Here is a 16370-nt window from a genome sequence, read left to right on the forward strand (position 1 = left end):
AAAAAAAAAAAGAACCTATCCTAAAACAGTCTGAATAAATGCCAGTGTGGATGCTGCTATCCGAGTGTTGTTCTTGGTACTGCCATCACCCACGACCGAATTCTAGGTGCTACCAGCAGAATAAACATTAAACTGTTCTTCTATCTTTGTCATTCCCTGTGACAACTTGTAAACTCTGCATCAGTTCCTTCCCTCTTCAAGAAGTGGAATCTATTTCTCCACCTCTTTGAATCTGGGCTGACATTTCGACTCGCTTTAGGCAATAAAAGTGAGACTAACATTGTGCAATTTCTAAGGAAGGCTTGCAGCTTCCACAAGAATGCCCCTTCCAAGAATCCAGCTGCTATGCTGTGAGGAAGCCCAAGATGGCCCATGGAGCATGAGAGGCCCAGCCATTCCCCAGACATTTCAGCTTCAGTCAAACCGCCCCAGCTGAAGCCACATGCAAGAGAGATGGGTCATCCCCACCAAGCTCTAATCAGCTTATAGGACTGTGTGCAAATGAATGGTGGTGGTTGTTTTAAGCAGCTGAGTTTTGTGGTGGTTTGTTATGCAGCAATAGATAATTGAGACGCTGTCTTTATGTGCAAACCCTGGGTGGGAACAGCCAACTAGCAAGGCCTAAGTCCATGCCCTAGCTGCCAGGGAGTAGGCAGAATGGACATTTCCACTTCAGTGGGGGGGGGGGTAGGGAGAGATGCCCACAGTGAGGAATTCCCCAAATAGAAATAGGGGGTTCAGATGATAGGGAAATAAAAAAAAAAAAATCTGTTAAACTCAGTATCTGCCTTTTGTATCTGCTTTTTAGATAATGATTGTTCTCTACAGATACTGGTAATTGTGTCTCCTTCCCAAGAATTATATTCCTTACTTCCATTTTACATCTTATTATATTTGTAGGATTCTTAAACAATGGATCACTTTAACGGAAACACTTTCAAGTTAACTGGATTTAGGAAGTTTCAAAGTTCCTGCCCTCAGGATAACTAGTGACACTGCCTAATGCCTGGGACAAAATGCCCACAAGAGAGAATGTTTCCTGGCAGTGGAAGCATCTCTCCTAACTCAGACTTGCTGGGCCCTGACACTGGAAAGAAAATGTTCCATCAGCCTTAAAGAAAGTCTTCCAGTAAACTGGGAAGCTCCTCAGAACCATTTCTATAGACTCGTAACTGATATCCCAAGCCTTCATATCCAAGATATGAGGACTCTTCCTCACCCATCCCACCTTCCTCCCTGAAGCCAGCAAGGACTCTGATCATGCCACTCAACTACCTAGAAACCCCCACTGTAGGATTAAGGCCCAAGTCCTTAGCTATGGGAAACACGGCCCATCAGTATGCATCCCCTGCCTTCCATCTCTTCTCTTAACACCTCCCTGGAGGCAGCATTCCTGGTGAGCCACACACAGCTCCTCGAAGTTGTATGCACCCACCAGGCCCTTGCTAACACTTGTCTCCGCACATTCTGTTCCTACTTCATAGGATGCTTCCTTCCATCTCGCTCTTCCCCTGGACACTACTCCCAGCCTGCTGAGCTTCTGCTCTTCAAGACTCTGCAACTAGAAAAACCCTTGAGAAAGTCACTGAAATAGATACAGTAAAACAAACAAATGAAAACCAGAGGAATTAAAAAAAGTGTGTTAAAAAACATCTCTTTTAAATCAAAAGAAGATAGTAAAGGAGGACCAAAACAACAAAAAGACAGAAGACAATGAAAACCTACATCCATACAGAAATGTGTACATGATTCTTCGCAGCAGCATTTGCCATAAAAAGTGTAAACAACCCACATGTCCATCAATTGGAGAATGGATAAATAAAATGTGGTCTAGCCATATGGTGGAACATCATTCAGCAATAAAAGAATGAAGTACCAATCCATGTTACAACATGGATGAACCTTGAAAACATTATGCTAAATAAAAGCAGCAAGATACAAGATCATATAAGATTCCATTTATATGAAATGTCCAGAAGAGTGGGAATCGACAGAGACAGAAGTGAAGTCATGGTTGCCTAGGGTTGGGGGTGGGAGTGGGAGGTTTTGGGGGGTGTGGAATAGGGAGTGCCTGCTACTGAACACAGGGTTTCTCTTTGGGTTGATGAAAATGTTGTGGAATTGATTGTGGTGATGACTGCAAAACTGTGTGAATACACTAAAAACCACTGACTTGCACACTTTAGCGGGGTACTTATAAATGGGACTTCTGTCTCACTAAGGCTGAAAACAAATTTTAACTTAAATAAATTTTTTTAAAGATTCAGCTAAATGACCACCTACTGTATCAGTCTTTCCGACTTCCCCAAACAGAACACACAAGAAATCAAAGGAGGCTTCAAAAAGCCAGAACAAGGACAACACCAGAGTTGCCTTGAGTTCTAGAACTGTGCTCACCAATACTTAAGTCATTCACCAGTGTGGCCATGGAACCCTTGAAAAGTGACTAGTCCAAAATGAGATGTGCTGAAGTAAAACACACACTGTATTTTGAAGACTTAGTACAAAGTGTCAAATATTGATTACATGTTCAAATAGTAATCTTTTAGATATGTTGGGTTAAGTAAAGGATTTTATTGAAATTAATCTCATCTGTTTTTTGTACCTTTTTAGTGTGGCTACTAGAACATTTAAAATTCCATACATGGCTCACGCTTCCACTGCGCAGTGCTGTTCCTGACTGTATCTATGCTGCCCCACATGCCGGTTCCTGTGGGCTCGGACCTTGTGAACACCTGTCACAGATTCACAAAGAAACGGGGCAGCACCACTGGTGCAGAGGAACATGGGCCAAGTGCAGTGAAAATCAGATCGGAGTTCTAGAACCTCCAGAACTCATCAGTGACCACAGATTGGTCCAACCCGTCACTAAGAACAGCTTCTGAAATAAAATGAGCACAACTCTCCTATTTGAAACTCAGACTGGGATACACCTGAACCTGGGATCTCCCTCAAACGTAGTTCTGTCACCAGGGAGACACTGAGCGGTCTTTTTGCCGCTGGACCCAAGCCGACAGAGATGCACCAGGGCTCTAGTTCCCAGAGATGGAGCTGCGTCCTCTCCCCACCCTGCTGCTGAGAGAGATGCTTCTCAGTGATCTGACTTAGGGAATGGGTTTCAATGCTTAATTTATTTCATTCATCAGTGTGTATAACGTGTTGTCCGCAGAACACAGACACTGCCTTTCCGGGGAAGACCTCTCCCTCCCTCTCCGGATCCCACCATCCCCCGGTTCCCCACTGCCCACATTCACACACACTTCTACCTTCTCGAAGCACCATTACGGATGTTTACTTGCAGAGTCAACCTGGGCACATTTGAATGCTAGGCTATATTGGAGTGTTTTGCTGTCTTTTGATACAAACTGGTTACTAAAAAAGCAAAGGCACTGAACCTATGACAAAAACATCATCTGATTAGCGGGTTAGTGGAGAGTGAAGGCTGACGCAACCCTAAATAGGGCTGCCTCAGCTGCTAGGTGTGACAGGAAGCGAGCAAACTCGGGCATTTGAAAAGTTATGAGAAGTGGTCGTCATGGCACCAATGAAGTCTCTGAAGGATGGAGCTACATCATGGGTATCTGTGGCCAGACTCCTCCGTCCCAGTGTCCGATACACAGCAAGTGCTCAATACTTGTTGATCAAAGAGAGAAGAAGAGTTGATTATAGAATGCGCAGGCCTCCCGGGTCCTGGGGTGAGCATATCCTGAGAAAGAGAAGCGTAGCCCTGTCCTAGCTACAGTCAGGCCTTGGCGTCGCTATGAGCTGGCCTGACACCCACAGCGAGGATGGGGTGTTCTCCTGTGGAACATCAACAGTTTCACACAACTCCATCGGACATGGCCACTCTGTGACTGTGGTGGGTGAAGACAAAAACCAGATGACTCCATGATTACATCTCAACACAGACAAAACATGAACAGTGTCCAAATCTCAAAAAGGGCCAGACATCCCCATATTCTGGCTGAGTGACTGCAGCTTCTTTACCAATCCCAGATTTAGCCTCACTCCATTCTTACCTTCTTGGTAAAAATTTAAAACACCCGATCACAGAATTCTCCCACCTCCAACCCAAACCAATCCAGAGCACAGCCAGGCTTCCCTGAGCCTTCCTCCAAAGCACCAGATACAAGCCCAAATCCCCTAGGCCCTAACACCCTCTGACTGAGACACCCCGCAGCCCCACATGGCATGTGACTTCCCTCATTCAATGGGTCAATAAAACCAACTCTGTTCAGCTATGCATTCCTGAAGAGTCTTTTTGGCTAAGGGGAACTCACAGTCCTTAGCCATAAACACCCCTTCCCAGGCGAGCCATGCCTCAGGTTGCCACTGTGCCTACCTACGTCCCCAGGCCTGGGAAGGAGAAAAGGAAACAAGCCGAGGGGAGAAGTCAGTGGTGGCAGAAGAGGAGGACTTCAAGTGCACTTTCCCATGACTCACCCTAGGTTGGTGCCATGTTCTACTCTTTTCTGCCATTAAAGGAAGCTCATCCAAAACCAGAAATTAATCTTATAGGATTACCTATGAGCCTACACACACACACACACACACACACACACACACACACACACCATTTCATTAACTTCAGTAATTTAACAAATTACTCATGGCTCAAATTGCAAATGACCAACACAAGAATTAAGGAATGCGAACTATCCAGAATCCTACAACCCCCTTGAACTAAGAGTAAGGCCCGGAGCCAGTTAAATATGGCCTGCTTCCCAGTGTATGACCTGAACAAGTGACTTAAACTGAACTTGTTTCTCACTGTGCAAATTAAGAGAACACCATGAAGTGGCTGTAAGACATGAGGGCAGAGGCCCAGAATCGCACTGGCACAAGGTGAGCGATAGACAAGTAGGAGGCTGTTGCCGGTTACCTGATGACCACTTTTCCCACCGGCTGGCCCACCCCTTCCCAATAGGCCGACAATGCCTTCGTATCACTGCTCCAACACAGCATTCCTCCATCAACCTGCCTGTCTCCTCCACCAGGGTGGAAGCACCTAGAGCACACAGGGGTGTTACTTCTCTCTGTCCCCGCCCTCCCACTAGTGCCCACTAGAAACTAGCATGTGATGGGAACTCAGAAAAAGGCTGATAAATGAATCAAAACTTTATGAGCTCTTCTAGCTGAAACCAAAACTGACTCAATCTTACTCAAATGCGATTGTGCCCCTTTGATGCCTCCCAGCACGGCTGTTTAACTGGGTTGTAACCTTTCCCAAATGCCAGACCTCCAGCCCATCCTGTGCCCCTCTGATCCATCATGGGCCTGCAAATTTTTTCCAACCAATTTATCACCTGCAAGATCACACTTGATAACAATTTTATTGAAGAACTTTTGGTCAAAATTTACCTCTAGAACAAACTTCTATGTGTGTGCCTCAAGCACGGCAGGGGTTTGTGTTTTGAGAGAAGGAAAACTTCACATCAGTGCTCATAGGGACTGCATTCTGGCCACAGGTGCGAACGCCCTGAAAGCCACTGAGGATGTCCATGTGACATGGAGCATGCAGGTGCTTCTCAGAAACCCAGCTTAGCTTTGCTATCTTTATCTCTGATTAACCCCTGCCACAAGAGCTTGAAAGGATTTCAAAAATGAGTTCTATCAAGTTTTCTCGGCTAAGATCTAGTGCCCATCTTGTGCAAAACTTACCATCTAGACCAGAAGAAGGCTTGAAAATGAAAGCGCTCCTAACAATAGGTTTCCTAACAAAGTGTGAGGCAACATTTTTAAAGAGCACTTGGGAGTGAAGATAAAGAGAAGGAACGTGGCAAGGGAAAGAGAGCCTCCTTAAAGAGGTTCTGTTAACTTTCATCCGGCCACCTAATGGATTAGCAGGGGCTGAGATGCCCGCAGGCTCGGTAGTTACAATCCCAGGCTCCAACCCGAGGGCGCGCTGAGGGAGACGAAGGCCCTCAGCATGAACACCTCATGGCCTGGGCTCCTCAGGCGCACCCAAATCTACCACCGAGCTGATGGCGGCCTTCCCCCTCCCCGTCTGGACGGCGCACTGCCCACTGGGCACACGATCTGAAGATCAGTGAGGAGAATAAGGAGGGAATACGAGGAACCTGCTTAATGCTCGCCAGCTTCTGGGACTAAGGGTTGGGGACTAATACAACACTCGGGGATACCTGGTGACTTTTGTTCAGCTGAGTTATCTTCCATTAACAAAGAAAATAAGGTCTTGTTTGACAAAAGTCTATGGAGTAAAACTGACGTCTAGCCCACCCCAAAATAAAGGAAATATTTACCTAGTTTTTGGCTCAAGATTTCTTGAGTAAATTCCACCCCTTATCAAAGATCCAGTGTAAGCTGGTGTGCAAAATTGATCCCTATTTTACTGCAAAACTACTGCAAACAGTAAAGACAAAGAGTCAAAATGGCACCATACTGTTTTATTTCAACCCTCAAACAATGTAAGGAAATGACAACTTCTGACGATGAACCATGCGAGTAATAATAAAGGAACAGGAAAAATATTAACAACAAAAAGACAACAAAAAGACAATTACTCAAAAACATTTCACATTCCACAGCAGTGCTTTGGCAGTACTGGCAAGTATTTCTGGCCAATGGCTTCCCACAACAGGGGGCTTAGCAAAAGAACACCATGTTCTCTGTGACAGTTTACACTGAGTCACTATACACCACACTGCTCCACTCGGCAGACTTTTGTAAACCTCATCTTAAAATATGTATCTAAGGATTGTGCGTGATCACAACAAAACAGTGTGGTAGAAAAGTAAACTCTAATGTTTCCAGTAAGGCATCAGGAAATCACTGCTGGCCGGGCCCTTCATTTTACCAGTTTAAAGAAAAAGTTTTGATTTACATTTCTCAGCAAACCCAATATTCAGAAGCTTAACCAGCAGACTCGAGTTAAAAGTTTAAAAGACAGTCTCTTTTTTTTTTTTTTTTGGTAAATATTTCATATAAAACATGAAATCAAGTTCTACTTTAATAAAAAAACAGTATTTTTAATAGTAAAAATATATATGTTTATATTTCTCTTTTTAAAAAGACATTAAATAACAATACTTCAGAAGGCTGGAGTTAATCCCCCCAACCCCCACCCTGCCTGCTATCCGCCTGGCACAGCTGCGTTAAGGCAAAGGCTCCTGGAGAGGCATGTCTGCCTCAGCTGAGGGCTGGGGGCTCAAGGTGAACACATTCCGCTCCTGCAGGATCAATAGAAAGGCTTCTCCCTCATGTTCACAGAGCCGTCCTGCATCCCAAAGTAGACTCTCTCAGCCATGTTAATGAAAAGGCCTGTGTCCACCACGCCTGCAGGATGAAGGATGGAAAAAAGCATTAAGTTTCAGCTTCCCAAGGCAAGAAGAGAGTCAAGGATCATACACAACCATTATGAGCAGCACTGGACAAATGACAGGTCTGAAGTCTTTCCTCTCTCAGAACAATGAAAAGAGGTTCACATTATTTTTATTTCTTCTTACAATCCCTTTCTCTGCTGCCATCTTGGCTTTCTACTATACCCAAATGTGCTAACTTTTTTCCTGCCTCAGGGCCTTTGCTCATGCTATTCTGCTTGCTGGACTAGTCATCTCTGAGCCCTTCAAGGAGATGATTCTTCACTGTCCTTCAGATACAGATGACAAGTCATCTCTTCAGAGAGGTCCTCCATAACTACTCTAAGTAAACCCACTCCCAGTTATTTTCCTTTTCTCTTTAAATTGAAGTATAGTTGATATACAATGCTAGATTAAGTTTCAGGTACAGAGTATAGTGAATCAACAATTCTGTACATTACACGATGTTCACCAAAGTAAGTGTAGCTTCCATCTGTCACCATATAAAGTCATTACAATATTATTGACCCTATTTCCTATCCTGTACTTTTCATCTGTGATTTACTTGTTTTATTAACTGTAAGTTTATACTTCTTAAACCCCTTCACCTATTTTGCCTACCCCCCCATCCCCCCCTTCTGGCAACCAATGGTCTGTTTCTGGGTTTTTTTGTTTGTTCATTTGTCTTATTTTATAGATCCCACATATAAGTGAAATTACATGGTATTTGTCTATGAGTTACTTCACTTAGCATAATACCCTCTAGGTCCAACCACATTGTTGAAAATGGCTCGATCTCATTCTTTTTTATGGCTGAGTGATATTCCATTGCACATATATACCAAATCTTTATCCATTCATCTGTCAACAGACCCTTCTGTTGCTCCCCATCTTGGCTATTGTAAATAATGCTCCAATAAACATGGTGCATATATCTTTTCAAATTGCTGTTTTCATTTCCTTTGGGTAAATACCCAGCAGCGGAAATTACTGGATCATATAATACTTTTTAATCTTCTGAGGAACCTGCGTATGGTTTTCCACAGTAGTTACACCAATTTACATTCCCACCAACAGAGCATGATGGTTCCCTTTTCTCCACACTCTCACCAACATTTGTTTTTCGGATTTTTTTTTAACATTTGTTATTTATCTTTTTGATTCTAGCCATTCTGACAGGTGTAAGGTGATATCTCTTCGTGGTTTTAATTTGCATTTCCCTGACCATTAATGATGCTGAGCATCTTTTCATGTGATTGTTAACCATCCTATGTCTTCTTTGGAAAAAATGTCTATTGAGGTCCTCTGCCCAGTTTTTAAATTACTAGTTTTTTGTGTTGAGTTGTAAGAGTTCTTTATATATTTTGGATTTTAACTCCTTATTGGATATAGCATTTGCAAATACGTTCTCCCATTCGGTAGGCTGCCTTTTCATTTTGTTGATGATTTCCTTCACTGTACAAAACCTTTTCAGTTTGGTGTAGTCCCAGTAGTTTATTTTTGCTTTTCTTTCCCTTGCCTGGGGAGAAAGATCCAGAAAAAAATGTTGCTAAAGCCAATGTCCAAGAAATTACTGCTTCTCTTAGGAGTTTCATGGCTTCAGGTCTCACATTTAACTCATTTTGAGTTTACTTTTGAGTGTGGTCTACGAAAGTGGTCCAGTTTCATTCTTTTGCATGTAGCTGTCCAGTTGTTCCAACACCATTTGTAGAAAAGACTGTCCTTTCCCCATTGTATATTCTTGCCTTTTTTGTCATAGGTTAATTGACCATAGATGCCTGGGTTTATTTCTACTTTCTATTCTGTTCCACTGATTAATGTGCCTATTTTTGTGACAGTACCATCCTGTTTTGATTATTACAGCTTTGTTATATATCTTGAATTCTGGGACTGTGACACCGCCAGCTGTGTTCTTCTTTCTCAAGAAGAAACTTGCTTTGGTTATTTGCACACCTACTTATGCTCAATCACACTATCAGCCTTAGAAGTTTTCTAAGAGTGTAAGAGGATATTTGCAATGCATATATCCAACAAAAGACTCGCATCAAAATTTATAAATAATTCTCCAAATCAAGAAGACAACCTAGTAGAAAAATGGGCCAAAGATTTAAAGAGGTACTTTACAAAAGAGGCTATGTAAAATGGCCAATAAACTTAGAAATGGTGCTCAAACTAATTAGTGAAGAGAATGCAAATGAAAATGACAAGATAACCACTACACACTCACCAGAATGAATATATAATGAAATTTTACTAGAATGCAAAGACACTCCCACTCACAGACAGGAGTACACTAGCAAAACCACTTAGGAAAACATTTGTTAGTACATCTTCTAAAGCTGAACATATTCATACCTAACAATCCAGCAATTCTACTCCTAGGTATATATGCAACTGGTAGGTACACATGGTCATCAAAAGACATGTATACAAGAATGTTCATAGCAACACTTTTCCTAACAGCTAAAAACTGGTTAACACCCAAATGCCCATCAAGAGTAGAAGAGCTATACAAACTTTTTTTTTCACACACAAATATGATAGAATACTATTCAGCAATGCAAATTAATACAACTCTAAGCAACATTTACTGAAAATATTTACATATATACACAATACCACAATGAGATAATACTGTTCAACTATCAGGAAAACAAATCTGATGGACCAGTGGGTAGAGAAAATTGTTAGTAGAGGGGTAAATTGGTGCAATAATGGAGGGCAATTTAGCACCATCTAACAGGGGAAAAGGCAGAGGGAAAGAAGAGACTTTTTGCCGTTTACTCTTGTAATACTGAACAATGTCAATTAAAAAGAATTTTAAGGGGCACCTGGGTGGCTCAGTTGGTTAAGCGTCTGCCTTTGGCTCAAGTCATGATCCCAGGGTCCTGGGATCAAGTCCCACATCCGGCTCTCTGCTCTGTGGTAGTCTGCTTCTCCCTCTACCCTTCCCCCCTGCTCATGATCTCTCCCTCTCTAATAAATAATAAAATCTTAAAAAAAAAAAAAAATTTTAAAATTGAAACTTCTCAAGATGGCTCCCAATACATAACAAATAAAATCTATCAGTGAGGAAAAGCCATGAAGCAGAGAAAGGAGCTGCTGAAACATAGGTCCCTGGCACATCACTGCACCAACTGAAGTTTCCCAAAGGAAGCACAGTGGCCATGCAAGACCCATCCATTCCAACAATTCTGTAATATAAGGTGACAGCTCCCCCTGATCCAAGAGAAAGTCAAACCAGGTTCAGCAAAGGCTTGAGAGAGAGAGCAGAGATGAATGGCAGAAGCCGAAGGTCTGATCTCAGAGCACTCTCCCCTTCAGGTTACTGACTACCCCCAGTAGTGAAAGGGCAGAGGTGGCTCACTGTGAGCATGGGGCTCAGAATCCACAAGTTTGGCCCTTCTATAATCTCTGTGCTCTGGGTGGAACCCAGTGGAACATCCAAGGGAGGGAGTGACCAGCCAGGCACCAGTCCAGCTGAACTCTTAAGTGTCCTCACACACACAAATGTACATGGGGCAAGGGCAGGGTGACAGGGATGACAGGGAAACTTGCCCTGCTTCCCTTCCCTGGATTTTGGTCCTGCAGTATCATAACAGACCAATCCCCCAATCAGGGAAAGAGAAGAGCAAACAGGAGAGGCAATGAACCACACCGATGCTTTGATAGCAGGATTTAACATCCAGCCTCTCTTTCTTCATTTTCTTCAGTTTAAGTTCCCACTAAGATTCTGAACTTCTCTAGGCTGTAGCTTCTACTTACTGGGGCAGAGGGCAAATAAAGCAGAAACTTCCTCATGAAGGACAACTCAGTGTCTCAGTAAGCCAAGAAAGGTCTGAGCAGGAGCAACAGAGCTACCTAGCGGGCACTGCAAGAAATCCACCTACAGAGGAACAGCGCCCACACTGGTGAGCTGCTTCCTATACAGTCCCCTGGGTTTATCTACATTATCATCAGGGGCAAGTGCTCCCCTTTTACTAACAGTGGCCCCTCCATCTTCTCTTCCACTTGCCCTCTTGGCTCATTACTTCTATTAAATTACTCACTTCACTAAGTGAGAGAGAAAGCATAATTCAACTCCTCTTTTTTGCTTAATAAATCTGCTACAAGATTGTCAGTAGAAGACTAAAAGAGCAGACTAAAGTAAGGTTGGAAGAACTAGCTCCTTATTACATGGCATATATTCACACCATTTTCATTCCCAAATAGCATGGATTACTTAGAATCTAGCACATTTAATTAATGGTGACAAAACTATTCTTTCTTCCTAGGGATTTATTCATTCAACAAACAATACTATCCTTTCTTCCTAGGAATTTATTCATTCAACAAACACTCCTTTATGCTCTCAATACCGTAAGACTGATGTCTCTCACATCTGCTTCCTCCATCTGATCCTCTCATATAAGCCTTCAATACCTCCTCTGGCCTAAATGTGTAACTCACCTCTACATTGCCCACCCAGCCTTACCCAGGGTCCCAGATCCCTGTTACAAGCATTTAGAGGTTCTCCCACCCCAACTGTTCATGTCATACCACCGCTCCTCAACCTGGCACTCAAAGAAGGACTAAAGGTTCAGGGTCTAGAGGCAGACAATCCAGGGCTCCCCTCTTGGCAATGCAGCCCTTGGCATGCCCACGTCCTGCTCTATAACTCTCTCATCCAAATGGAGAATCAAATGAGACATTTTTAAACACTTAGTGCAGTGTCTAGATTACACTATGCTAAGGCATAGGTCAAAAGCCACCTCTCTTCCAGGAACTTTCCCACACTCTCCAAAGGAAGCAACCTACATGCACTGTAGACTCTTGGCACTTCTCTAGCAAATTTAGCACATTCCATCGTATTTGTAGGCATGGCTTCTACACAGCCACACACAGCTTTCCCCGGGTATACGCGAACTCTCCTTGAGGCAGATTCCATGCTCTAGGATGGGAGCATTCCCTGTTAACACGCAGAGCAGCACCTGTGGTATGTATCTAATGAGTACAGGTGAACAGGGTCATTTTTGCTCACTACACAAGAAGAGAGCCCACAAAAATGAAAGAGGCTACAGTCAAGCTTCTAGAAGGTAAGGCTCTATGCAGAGAAGGTGAGCTTATTTCAAGGCAAACCCCCTCTGATACTCCATCAACTCCATGCCTATCCCAACTGAAATGAGTCATGAAATGCACAACCAACAAGCCACTAGGTAAGCAGTAACTACTCCTGGGGGGTGAAAGCAAAGGCACGATGTCAGAAACTCCAAGCATGGTACAAAGGAAATTTTTCTTTCCAACCAAGTCTTACAAAACCCACGCCCATCATGCCTCCCATGGCCAGAGGCAGGGGACAGTTAGGAAGTGCCTGGGTGTCTATGCTCAATGAACCCCACTCACATTACCTGGGATCATTTTGATAGCTGTGTTCACTTCACTCCATTTGTGCACCCGATCAAACTTCCAGTCCAGGATAAAATTCCCATTATCCGTCACCACGGGACCCTAGAAGGTATAATTTTCCACACTTACCGAGGATGTAGATATAGGTAGGCAGAGACGGGCAGGAAAGTGAAGGGGATGCCCAAAGACAAGTATCTTAATTAACCCGCTCCAGCCAGTACTCCCGCCTCATGCTCAGGCAGTGCTATGAAGAAGTAATGAGCAGGAGCTTTGACATCAGAATTTGAGTCTTGAAGCCACATAGATATAGAGGAGGCTCAGAGGAGCCATTAACCTCTGTGAGCCTCAGATTGCTCCACTCCAAAAAGGGGATAATGATACATACTTGAGATGGCAGCTTATGCATAAACCACATGGGTAAGCATTTACCACAGTGAGGACTCACAGGAAGAGCTCAACAATTCTTAGCTATGGTTAGAATGAAAAACTACAGCAACAGAAGCAGACGATCCACACGGTGCAACGTTCTCACCACTTCACCTTAGGGGCCCAGTAATGCAAAATAAGGCAGTGCTATCGCCCCTATCACTTCCCCGAGCAGGCACTCCCACCAAAACAGGAAGCAGAGCTGCGTTCTGGGGTCAAAAAAAAAAAAGCAGGGGGTAGTTTTAGATAATTAATCCAAAGTTCCTAGAGCACCAGAAGGCATTTGGGAACACAAATGCTGACAGAACACCACAGTGACAGGCAAGGAAACTAGGCCACTCCTGCAGGCTGGAGACGAGGGGGTGGGAGGTCAGTGAAGAGCCCCAGGAATGCTGGGGCTCTTGTCTGGAGTCGCCCTGGCCATGAGAGAGAACCTCCCTCTCCAACAGTCTCCTCCGGGCTCTTCAGCTACAGAGGGAACCAGACTCGAGAGCTCTGTACAACCACTCGGATTAGGACTGAGTTTTTAAAACATCAGAAAAACACCAGGAAAAAAAGAAACCCAATAAAAATATGCATCAGGGTAGAGTTAACAGATCATTTGTTTTCTCTTCTGTATCTTCCAAACTTGTTATACGGTTATATCTGTAATTACAGTTATTTTTTAGGTTACTACTTTTGCTAGTTTGTTTATTTAAGTGGAAGAGGGAAAAAAAAGTGCAGTCCACTTTAGAAGCTGAAGAGAAACATTTCCACTAAGTTTCTGGAGCGTATTCCTAAGGAGGGGTTCACATCCCCCAGGAAATCCTCCTTCTTGTCACATTTAATAACAGAATGAAATAAGAGGAGAAAAGGAAAATTATACCATGGAACCTGGAAAACTTCCTGCCCCAGAGTGCTTCCCAAAGCCCATTTTCAGCCACTGTGAAGCCCGGCGGTCCAGACCGCAGGTACAAAGATCCGATCGCCTGAGAAGCGTCAGACTCCAACGGACCGAGAGAAAGAATCAATCCCCCACTTGTACAGAGAATATGTGCTGCATTAAGTGTAGTAGTATCTACATGAGTTTGAATATAGAAACTAATAAAGCTAGTACTCTAAAAATGAACCAATAATCTGATTAAAAATAAATAAATAAAAGCTGACTACCCAAGCTATGCAAAAGAGGACCCCTACTGAAGCAAAAAGGAGGACACCACACCGAGAACCTGGAATGCCCTTGGGAAACCTCCCTGGCCACTTACTGCCTTGTTGACGGCCATTCGAAGTTCAATCACGCCCCCAAACTTCTGAGTCACAGCTCGGCTCACTGGGACATAGGCCATTGGGATGACCTCAATGGGGATTCCCTTGTGCCACTGATCCCCGAGGTTCTTTGAATCTTTCCTGGGAAGAAAAGTAAAAAAATACAATAAATCTAAATAAGCTCAATGGTATAGACAAACACCAAATTCAGACATAGTGAGTGGGCAAGGGCGGAGAGCAGGGACAAACACACAGGGCTTCAAATGTTTTGGCTATGTTCTACTATTTAAGAAATGAGGTATTTGAAGTAAATTAAGACAAAAATGTTAAAACTGGGTATGACTGGCTTGTGGCTATACAGGTATTCATTATTTATGTTCTTTCTACTGCTATAATATCTCATACATTTTTTTTTTGTTTTTTTTTTAATTCACATGCTTAGCACAAGCACCTTCTACCAGACTCCTTGAAGGAGAATCTGAGAGCCTGGTCAAAGACTACGCACAACAAAGGTCATGTGTAAGCCCAGAGGAAGCAGGGCATGCTGAGTCACTGCCCGTGGGCAGGGCCTGTCCTTCCTCTGAGGCTCCCTGCAAGGACCAAATGAATGATATATGAGGACATGCTCTTGTCACCAGAGTGACAAGCTGTTTCCTCCTCCTTCCAATGGACACATAACATAACAAAATCCTCCAAGACACTGCCCTCAGTTGCCATCAGTCTCAGAAAGTCAGACAGCCCCTCCCTTTCTCTATTTCTTCCTCTATAAAATGGGGATGAGGTTGGGGTCTGATCTACCTCCCCAGTGGACAGCTCAGAACACTCAACATTGTACCTGAAGTCGGCGATCACGATGAAGCGACTGGCATAGCCAGCCACAATTTTCTCCTGGGTCAGGCAGCCTCTGGGGATAGGAAGAGGCAAATGAACACAGGGTAGGAAACAAACTCAATTTGAAAACTAAGGTCAGAGACAGTAAACCCAAACTCGCTTAACGAGAAATTTAATTTGTAATTCTTAAAGGGAGATCCCCAACTCCACCATGCTATGCAACAGACTGAATTGTGTCTCTCCCAAACTTCATATATCGAGGCCCTAACTCCCAGTGTGCACTTGGAAGATGAGACCTCCAAGGAAATAATTATGGTTAAATGTAAGGGGATCCCTGGTCTGACAGGATTACTGGGTTAGAAGACACGACACCAGAGAGCTCACGTGCTCTCCCTCCACCCTGAGGGCACAGTGACAAGGCAGCCAACTGAAGCCAAGAGTCTCCAGAACTCTTGAGAAATTGTTGTTGCTGAAGCCACCCAGTCTACAGCATTTTGTTAAGGCAGCCTGAGCTAAGACGTGTTGCTTCTAGTAAATGGACTGCGAAAACATGAGCCTGAGTCGGGGAGAAATGGTTCCCAGTCAGGCCAAGCACACTCCTATCTAAGATGCATCTATGCTCAGGGAAAGGTCATCTGAGCATGGCATGAATGGAAGGGTCTATAACGTGAGAAGGACAACCTGTCTGTCCACTATTTGACAGCTGGAGAGCACGGTGAGATGCTAAACATATTTTGTGTCACTGCAGTCTGCTTGGTTATGAGAACCAGCAGAACAGGACTTCACCTTCTTCAACTCACCATTCCTTACCCACCAAATCAACATTTAAGAAACATTCACCAATAAATGTTTTCCAAATGAATGAATGAACAAATATAACCAACGACTCACAGAGGGAAAGAGCAGCTTTAAGGCAAAGATCACAAACTAATGACCACAGATCTAATAAACCAGCCCCAACAATATACTTGGTTTAATTCCAATTCCTCTGAATCAGCAGAGGAAGCAGATACAGAGAACCCATTAAGATGAATAATATCACCGAAGAGGTGAGGCCCAGGTTCCTACTCAGCAGACTGCTGCTACTCATGACTAGAAATGCCAAGCTGCCTCTACAACCATACAACTTCCTAGTAGAAAGACAAGCTCACATACATCACAGTG

At 43.7% G+C, this 16370-nt stretch overlaps 1 protein-coding gene across 1 annotated transcript in view; it reads right to left on the bottom strand.

The window, feature by feature from the left end:
• Nucleotides 1–6392: 6392 nt before the first annotated feature.
• The window catches only part of RPIA (ribose 5-phosphate isomerase A), a 30786-nt gene continuing 20808 nt past the window's right edge, over nt 6393–16370 (bottom strand). The window contains exons 6-9 of the mRNA XM_025868226.2: nt 15211–15279; nt 14375–14516; nt 12707–12806; nt 6393–7296 (exon numbers count right to left, since the gene is read on the bottom strand). Coding sequence (XP_025724011.1) covers nt 7199–7296; nt 12707–12806; nt 14375–14516; nt 15211–15279 — 409 coding nt within the window. The 3' untranslated portion in view covers nt 6393–7198. The remainder of the gene's footprint in view (nt 7297–12706; nt 12807–14374; nt 14517–15210; nt 15280–16370) is intronic.

The sequence above is a fragment of the Callorhinus ursinus genome, unplaced genomic scaffold (assembly GCF_003265705.2).
Source record: "Callorhinus ursinus isolate GAN/ISIS: 27379988/994484 unplaced genomic scaffold, GSC_fseal_2.0 scaffold10, whole genome shotgun sequence".
Lineage (NCBI taxonomy): Eukaryota > Metazoa > Chordata > Mammalia > Carnivora > Otariidae > Callorhinus > Callorhinus ursinus.